The 9878-nt window shown below is 33.6% G+C and overlaps 1 protein-coding gene across 5 annotated transcripts; it reads right to left on the bottom strand.

Annotated features, from left to right (window-relative positions):
* Positions 1-1621: 1621 nt before the first annotated feature.
* Positions 1622-6918, bottom strand: LOC109022207 (nuclear transcription factor Y subunit A-1-like). 5 transcript variants are annotated; one of them, XM_019005035.2, is made up of 6 exons: positions 6771-6918; positions 5212-5495; positions 4062-4168; positions 3780-3851; positions 3016-3180; positions 1622-2223 (listed from the first exon to the last, which is right to left on the bottom strand). In XM_019005035.2, exons 2-6 carry the CDS (start codon positions 5453-5455, stop codon positions 1801-1803), a joined length of 1011 nt encoding a protein of 336 aa, XP_018860580.1. In that variant the 5' UTR covers positions 5456-5495; positions 6771-6918; the 3' UTR covers positions 1622-1800. The 5 variants fall into 5 exon arrangements, with proteins under 5 accessions (XP_018860580.1, XP_018860581.1, XP_035545212.1 ...); XM_019005036.2 differs by having other exon boundaries at positions 5212-5498; XM_035689319.1 differs by having other exon boundaries at positions 6720-6918.
* Between the last annotated feature and the right edge of the window lie 2960 nt (positions 6919-9878).

The following is a 9878-nucleotide window of genomic DNA, read 5'->3' on the forward strand; positions in this document are numbered from 1 at the left end:
CAAAGAAGGTACTTTCAGCCAGCTCGATAATATTTTGTCCCTCATAAAGCCTTTTGTCGGAGCCTTAACTCCAATTGTTCCATGCCCCGCCCACTTGCTACCTGTGACCTCACTTTGGGCCCCTCGCTCTGGAAACTCTCTGTAGAGTTAGGCCCCAACTTGCAGCAAAAGACACATATGCCATCGCACTATCAGCGAAGCTTCTTCCTTTACAGTTTACAGCCTTGAGAAAAGCTGCCCCATGCCCAGTGAGTTCGGCATATTGACGTTGGAAATCATAACTCATCACGCGCCTTACAAAACAGAGTATTTATCACATTTGACAGGCCTTTTTCCTCAACTTGGGTACTACATAGCAAAGCATGCTGTCAGTCAGGCAGTCATCCTTGTTTCTTCTCTCATCTGATTATTATAAATTTTTTAAATTTTTAAATAAAATATAATAAACAATTCAAATTTTTCAAATCTTAAAATAAAAATAATATTCTAATAATATTTGATTTAACTTTCAACTCTTATCACCTCTCAACTCAATTCACTATCTAAATTTACTTTAAATCTAATCTCATCTAAAGTGAATTCACTATTCAAATCTCCACATGCCAATTCACTTTCCAAATTTAACTTAAATCTAATCTCATATAAACTGAATATACTATCCAACTCTCTCCTAAAAGACGTGCCAGTTCACTATAGGCCTCGTTTGTATTCGTAACCCATCTTAACTCATCTCATCATTATAATTTTTTTAAATTTTCACACAAAATATAATAAACAATTCAACTTTTTTAAATTTCAAAACAACTTTCTCAAATTTCTACATAAAATATAATAAATAATTTAATTTTTATTTTACTATCACAAACTATTTCAACTCATCTCAACTTATTTTTAAATCCAAGCCACTCTTAAATCTCTCATAGAAAACGTAATTGTGCAAACGTATATGGCCCATTAACCGCTGTACATTTTTTTCCCCCAATAGAGCAGTACAGGGGCAATTTTTTTTTTAACTTTTTTTTTTTTATAATACCCCTAAACATTTAAAAAAAAAAAATCATAACATTAGTAAAAAATATTGACCTGACTTTACGTATTCTTTTCTCGATACTCTTTCGTATAATGTAACATGGGAAAAAACACACTTTCGACCACGCCTAGAAAAGCGAATATTTTCAACAGAAGCAGTTTTGAGGATAATGCAAAACTTGCCGCCCAACCCCCCGGGTCCACAAATAGGCCCTCTTTAAAAATAAATTTAAAAATCATGTGATTCACCAACTCAAAAAAATTGTAGGTACCAATGTGTTACCTAAAACATATTCTAAACTCTAAAGAGACAAAAACCAAGGACAGCCCCTCCCATGCAACGGGTCCAGTTCGAATAACACCCCCCATCCACTCCCCAGTTTTTATAATCATCATTCCAATACCGTAATTCTGGGAAGGCTATCCTGCACCGACATAGTTCCTGCCTCCCCCCACTTATATCTAATCTAATAAATTATTAATAATGTATTAAAACCAAATACCCCTTTATATTTATTTCTTTAAAAAAAAAAAAAAAGAAAGGTACTGCCAAGTTGCAAATCGTCAAAGCTAAACACGAAACACAAAGGAAAAAAAAAATGTAACCTGCTCACTCTTCAAACAAAACCCCTACAACAGTCACTTTCTTTGTACATGGGAGGAACACAAGAATGATTTGCCTGAGACCAGCCTTGCCTTGTCGATTGATGCTTTTTTCGTAAAAGAACACACACCCGATGAGGAAGAATAACGTGAAGTTGTGTAAAAAGTTCATTTGATGATCAGGGCTCTATGAGCCCCATTGACCATAAGTCGTTCGTGCTGCTTCTCTGAGCAATCGACTACTTCTGTCCTATCACCAGAGAGCGAATGATATGCAGAAAACTGGAATCCCTGATGGTGTGGATAGCAGCTGTTGCCATTGGCATTGGAGTATGTTGGTTGTTGGTGCGTTTCCGGCACATGAATCCCTGTTACTTTCATATGATCATAGGATGAATGCATATTTCCGGAGAGGTTTGATTGTTCAGAGTGCAATGGATTGAAAGTATACGAGGAAACAGCTCCGATGGCGCCTTTCTCAGGTGCAGTGTTAGCATCACTACCACTAGGCTTCTTTGTGTTCAGAAAACGGCCACCAGAACCTCTTGCCCTTCTCATTGCATGCAAGTGCCGAGACTCATGAAGATACGGCTGTAAAGCATGAAGCATACACCTAATAAGCGGAAGTACCACTCACATTCTTGAAAATATAATGAACTCTCAGAGCCAAAAAGTCAGCAAAATCCTAAACTGCTCATATGGCCGCACCTATTCGATATCTTTATTCCGAGCTTAGAGCTTAGCAAGACCACCTCATTTCATGAAGATTACAACTTTTTATTAGCAATCTACCAATCACTTGGAAACATATCTTTCCAAATTAAAGGCTGTCGTATATTTACTCATTGCAATAACCCATATTCTTTGGGAGTTAAACCCATCCTCATAGGACGCTGAATGTCATCATTCCACAGCAGTAAACCATCTTACAACCTTTTAGAATCTTGTCATACATTATCCTTAGCTTTCTAACTTCACATACATTCAACCATTATACCATCTTTCACCATTTTTTAATTTCTCACACATTAGTTCTACATGTGAATCCAAAACATGGAACAATATTCCCATGAAATATTTCTAAGTAACAAAGAAATTGACAAGTCCATAAAAACAACTACAGATCTTGGTTCTGCAGACTTTTCCATGAAACAAAGATGGCCCCATGATTTTTTGCTAAGCATTACCAACTGCTACTTACATCTTCCAAGCATAAATTAGTTGAGATGGTAACACCACCGAGTCAGATATGAAACCATGCATAGATTGCACACAATTATGTAGAGCAACTGTAAGAAAAATATATTAATAAGCAACCAAAACGATGTATACAATGTCTATGTGATAATCCTAAGCATGCATGAGCACATACAGAAAAAGTACCTTCCTAAACTTTATTAGTTTCTTTTCCAGCTCGGCCTTAGCACGGGACTGTCTTCGCCTCAAAATTCCATGATATTGCTTGGCATTCACATAAACAGGTTCCTCTGCCATTTCAAGGGGCAAGGCCATTCTAGTGGGCTGCCCTCCAAGACAATGAGAATGTACCTAAGTCAATATCCAATACTTGTTAACAGATCTCAGGCCAAATACATCCAATTTAAGAACATAATCTGTTTACTGGGTATCCAACAGCTACAACACCTTAAGAGCGTTAAATAAATTAGTCCTACATCAGGTAATGCATTTAGACAGCCAATGCCCAATAGATCCTGACAAACCTATAGTGAAGAGCTGCTGAAAATCATGAGCAACCAAACGGATCTTTTGTTATGAATATAAATAAAATAACCTATGATGTTTGTAAAAAGTATGGCCTGAGGCCCTGAAGACTACTTCCTGATCTGAATGCACTCGTTGCATTGCCAGGAAAAAAATAGTACTTGACTCCTTCGAAAAAGTCATCTGGTGCATTTAGCTTATATCTGTTGGATCTCACATAATGATGTCTCAAATATTCAAAGTGTGGATGCATATATCAAATAGATGTAACAGAGAAAAATGTAACACAAATACCAGTCCTCTGGGAAACAACTGAACTGCAAGAATATCTGACTAAGCCGTGTAAATAAAAGAGAGAAAATATAAAATATCAAACCAAGCAAGCTATCAATTCAAGGATGCAGGAGGCATGACAGTTTGCATACCAAAGCTTGAGATCCATAAGCAGGCATAACTCCCCCATAATATGGATTAGAAACTTGATACGATGCACATGCCTGCCGTTAAAGGGAAGAGCAAACTTTATTTTGGAAATCAAAATGTTAAATCACGCCAAAAGGTTTTTAATATCAGAGTATGGAAGACCATAATCTCTGGTCAAGAAACTACAGAGGTACAAAATCAAATAAGCAATCGGGTAAGCATATGCACAGATGCTCACGAGGGGGGGAAGGAGAGGAAGGGGACGAGGGAGGGAGGGAATTTACAATTGAGTGGCTGAGAAGTTCTAGCTCTGTAGGTGGAGTGAGGTATTGACCCATTGCTTCAGGCTTACTGGATGCAGCATTCTGCTGTTCTTGATCACATTTTCCATCTGCACATTAAAGGAAAATCTTCATGATCACAATTAAAGAAGATCGTCTATTTTATCAGGTAGGGAAAAATGTTATGGTTCAGAATGTTCAAAGAAAAAGTTTATCATATAGGTAAGTTATGATTTACGGTTCAATATGTTAGGAAATCAAGAAACAGCATACCCATAAACCGAGTGTTGAGGATATAAGGCATAAAGATTGATGTACATCACACTAGGAAAGAGTGGATAATGCATGAACTTATTTGTGGGTGGCACTGATTAAGGATAAATTATAGATCCCTATTAGTTGGGATCAAAGCTTAATTGAGTTTAAGTTGAGGGAAAACAAAATACACCACCATGTAAATGGACCCTAATGTTTGGAGTGAAGTTTATAAAAAATCGTGAAAATATAAGGAGGTTCCGTTAAAGAAATATTAAAAGGCAGCAAACAGCACAAAAACATCATAAGCCATAATCATAATGAGCTAGAATCCTAAAAGGAAAGGAAATCAGATGAGGAATAAATAGGCTTCCATGGCATACATGAATTGAGACTACAATGAAACAATTTACACAACCAGATATCACAACACTGCTTGGGTAAATATTTTGAGGTTTCAATCAACATGTATGTAGCCATGATTTATGACACGCCTTCTTCAGCATTATTTCTTTTGGTGTTCCTTCAATCCAAACCACAACTTGATTGGAGATATATCAACAGATGTACTTCGTGTATGTAAATATTAAACTAACCCTTAACAACAAGCTATTGTATGCGAATAGTTAATCTAATATTGTTTTGACTCTCTAAACCTCATGGCAAGATTTACTATGTGATGTTCACTAGCAATCTCTTCTCGCTTCGACATATGGTAAGCCAATCAACTGAATACCACATTGACATATTTCATGCTCAAAAATCTCATTAAGTTGGCATTACAATAGCATTCCTACACAATAGGTATCATGCATTGAAAGGGCTATTCCTCAGTGTTGGTTCTGCAAAAGCAAGGTCCTGTGCGTAGAGGTCTCATACACTACCATAAATAATATACCTGCTTGTGATACGAGAGTAATTTCTATTTTTTTGTTGACATCATTTCCCTCATCCAGCCCATCCTCAACTTGTAATTTTCTGGTTTTGGACCCTAAACTATCATTTGAATTTTTGGATGGAGATAAACTTGCTGCGGTTTCTCCCAAGAAATCTGCCGAAATGGGACTATGCCCAATACCACGCCACCAAGGTTGAAAGCAGACTGTGTTTTGATGGTTTGTGCCATCCTGCTTTTGATGCATGGTCCCTAGTCCACTCCTGAAATAATGATCTCCCGATATGCTGCTTCCCAATGTAAACAAGAGAAACTCACAGTCAACCAATGCCTATTTCATTAGAATTATATGCAAAGAGGAAACATAAACGTACAAGTACACACTCATAGGATTTTCTTACATCCACACGCACATAGAGTTGATGAAGGACAATAAAAGACAAGGAAGTTATGGACATTCAACCATATGACAGGATTAAATATTGATGGTTATATTTATATATCCCACCAGCTTAAGTTTTTATCATTCAATTGACACAATACAGAGATTGGAAAAAGAGAAGATAGAAAGAAAGAAAAAAAAAAAAAATTAAAGACATAACGCCCCTGAGTTCTCTCAGAAATGCCGCTCAAGAATTCTGCACAAGCGCTAGTTGTTCCTTACAAAACAAAAAAAAAACACACACACACAGGGATATAATACCCGTAAAACCTTTTTTTTTTTTTTTTTTTTTTGCTGAATATGTAAAACAGCAACGGATTTAAACCATTGAATTCTTACGGCCAAAGAAATTTCAAGCCGATTATTGTCAAAATTATAGTACTCGATCAAATACTTCTGCATGTTTTTTAGAGAGAGAAAAAAAAAAAAAAAAAAGGAATCTTACGAAACACATGAATCTTAACAAATGAAAGGATTTCACTGGTTCAAAGCCGATTTATGTTCAAAATTGTGGTACTCAATCAAATATTTCCCACATGCATGTTTTTTTGTAAAAAAAAAAAGAAAAAAAAAAAGGTAATCTTACTAAACGCACGAATCTTAACAAACGTAACCAAAACTAGATCAAGCTAAAACAACACCAAAAAATAGAAAAACAAACTCCAACTCACCACCAATATCATCAGACAAAAATACACGCGCCTATACAAACAAACGCAAACGCATGCATGCACATATTCCATACGATAAAACTCTTTCTCTTTTCCGCATAAATGACACAACATAATTATCCTAGATTTCATGACAGATCTTTAAGCTTTGAAACCATACTTGAATATAGCCAAAGTCAAAACGAAAACTGAAAAAAATTAAAGTATGGAGGGAAAAAAAAAAAAACCAAAACAGAGAGGAGAGCATGATGTATAGAAACAAATCGATCAACTGCAACAAGCTGAATTCTTCCACCAAACAAAACTTAAAAAGCGTAGCTCCAAACATTAAAAATGTCAAAAACAAGAAGAAAATCTGTATTCATCCAAAAACGAGATTGAAAAACGATTGTATATACCGACAGCACGAAAAACGCATGCATACATATAGCAAGCGTGGGAACGCTTACTGTAACGGTTGAGAGGGGGACTGGAACCCTATAAATTCTGTATTGGAGACAGCAGAGGGAGAATCGATTTGCCTGTGATAATCAAGAACAAGACCAGTGTTCTAGTAAATAATATAGCTACGCTGATTGCAGAGCTCTCTCTTTAAAGATAAATGGAAATTATGTCAAGGGTAAACGACGTTTTATTTATTTTTTAAATATATTGGGAGGCACATAATCCCCGCGAGTTAACTGACGGAGTGAGTCTTGTCATCTTCCGTATGGACTCCGATGCCCTCACTTGTTAATTGAGCATTTCATATTTTATGCAAGATATTTATGGTTATAGATTACGTAAGCTTGAATAGATATATGATTTATATAAATAATAATAATATTTTTTTAATAATAAATTTATATAAAATTTACACGCTGAATTTGTATTTACGCCCAAACAAGTCTTCCAACATAAGATAATCAAGGGTACTCTTGTGATGATGGCCTCAAAAATTTTCGAAAGCATTTGAAAATGAAAATATCTTTAATATAAAAAATATACTTATAATTGTGAATATATAAATATCGTGTAATTATTTTTAAAAAAATGAATAAATATGAGATTTACATGAAAGAAATTAATTTTTTAATAGTAGATCTTACTATTTTTCAAAATAACTGTATAGTATTTACACATTTTACGATTATATGTAGTATTACTCATTTAATATTAAGGTCTGATTTATTTATACAGATAAGATGAAATGAAAGTAAAAAATTGAATAAATATTATTATAATATAATTTTATTTTAAAATTAAAAAAATTAAATTATTTATCATATTTTATATGAGAAGTTATAAAATTTATAATAATAAAATAAAATAAGATTATTTATGAAAAGAAATTAATCCTAAAAGATAGAAGGATAATATTCTTCCGGATGGATTTGAAACAGAGACGCAAGGAAACTAAACATTTGATTAATGATTTTATTGGTCCTGATCACAGAAGCATCTTAGTTTATTGACATTGGGCATGTGCAGACACCCGATGTGACGCCGCAACGTGTCCGATCCATATTTATAAACAACGACCCGTGGGCCCCTCACGGAGCGGACCTCTGGGCCACGTGGTCCTCAACTGACCAAGTCCACGCCACAGTAGGCAAGAGACAACGACGCGATAACGGTGCTGCGCCGTTAGGCTGTCTCGGCGTTACGTAGCAGCAGTGGTCTTGGACCGGGTGAGAGACGACAGGGCACGGATCTCGTGACGGGGACCGTCAAATATCGGCCAACAAGAGGGAGTAAATTATAATGCCGCCGTGGGAGCCACTGGAGCTATTACACGTGGGCGGCTTTGGAAGCCTTGGGAAGTTAAGCGGACAGCAAATATGGAGTGATAGACATAAGTGGAAAAAAAAGCGAACAATGCTGCTCTACCGACAGTTGGGTCCGGATTCGGTCCGTACATTTGTTTTTTATTTTTAATTTTTTTTAATATTTTGGATGATGGTGTGATTTTTTTTTTAAACAACTTTTTAAAAGTATAAAAAATAATAAATATATATATTAAAAAAAAAAAAACTTGTTTGTCTTTATCGAACCGACTCGAATAGGGTGTACTCAAAGAAAAAAGGACCATTGAGGCCTGCAGTGCACATGCGACTGCACGAGTACGTACAACATTAGAACCATATTAAAGAATAAAAAATTTGATGTACAATTATTTTTATTTATTAATTTGATTAACTGTATTATTTTTTTAATATAAAATAATTATTTTAATCAATTATATTAATAAAATATTTTAAAAATACGTAAAAATAATTATATGTAACGAGACTACGCTAGAGTAAGCACTCATATTGTTGGGCCCGACTCAAAAATTGAGTTTTCACTTCTTAGGATTCGTTTGGATAATAAATTATCTTAATTTATTTAATCTTAATTTATTTAATTATTATAATTTTTTAAAAATTTTAAATAAAATATAATCAATAACTCAATTTTTTTTAAATTTTAAACTAAAATTAAAATTAAAATTTTATATTCTATTAAAATTTTATTTAACTTTCAACTTTCATTTCTTCTTATTATCTAAACTTCCATTAATATTAACAACAATTTGATTCAATGTCATCCGTATCTTATGATTCTTATCTAGAAACTTAGAAAGGCACCTGGTGGGAGTCCAATCATTTTTCCTATTGTTACAAGAAAGAGGAAGGAAAAAAAAAAAAAAGAGTAATGCTAGGCTGTTATCCTGTAGTGATCGTTGGGCATGTTATCTAAGTAAAATTTATCATTTTTATTTTTTTATATTTTTTAATATCTTTAAATATTTTTAAAAAATTAAAAAAAATATCAATACACTAATAATCACTTCTTTAATCAATAAATAAAAAAATTTAAATACATGAATAGTCAAAATGATAAGACAAATTGAGAGGATAAAGTAACATTATTAAAAAAAACTCAAATTTTGGATAAAGTAACTGTTTTTTTACATTACTGTTCATAAGTAATAACATAATACAAATAATTAAATATATTCTTTTCCATCGGCTTTAGACATATTGTATCAGAGTTAGAGGTCTGAGTTCAAACCTTACATCTATACTCTAATTTATTTAATTAAATATTTTACGTGTTTGACTTACTAATTGAATGAGAGTTTGACTCATACATAAATAGTGTTAAGAGTATAATACAAATAATTAAATATACTTATTTCTATCATTTTAAACTTTGGAGATAAGTGTGATTTTAATTATATGGTTTATGTAAAATATCATCAAGAGTAATCTCATTGTTTATTTTGGATTTTAAGTAATGCGATACATCTTAAGTGATTTTTATGTTAATAACTTGTAATGATTTTGCATTTGAAGTGACCTGATAAGTGATGCAATTTAAATGATTTTCTTCATTTAAATCATATAAATCGATGTAGTTGAGATGACAAGTTCACGGTAAATAGTAATATTACTAATATAATATACATTCGAGGATAAAAAATAAAATAAAAAAAGAAGTCATAAGGTAAGAACATGGTCATATCTTGTATACATGTATATAGTACTTGACACTCATAATCAGAGAATTACCATCTACTACCAATTCACAGG

Source organism: Juglans regia, chromosome 4, assembly GCF_001411555.2.
Source record: "Juglans regia cultivar Chandler chromosome 4, Walnut 2.0, whole genome shotgun sequence".
Taxonomy (NCBI): domain Eukaryota; kingdom Viridiplantae; phylum Streptophyta; class Magnoliopsida; order Fagales; family Juglandaceae; genus Juglans; species Juglans regia.

Coding starts and splice junctions, on each gene's coding strand:
- LOC109022207 (XM_035689319.1), bottom strand. CDS start 6,739: ATGCGTTTTTCGTGCTGTCG. Junction 5,496..6,719: donor ATGCGTTTTTCGTGCTGTCG/GTATATACAATC, acceptor ATTGGGAAGCAG/CATATCGGGAGATCATTATT. Junction 3,181..3,779: donor CTTATGGATCTCAAGCTTTG/GTATGCAAACTG, acceptor ATATTGACTTAG/GTACATTCTCATTGTCTTGG.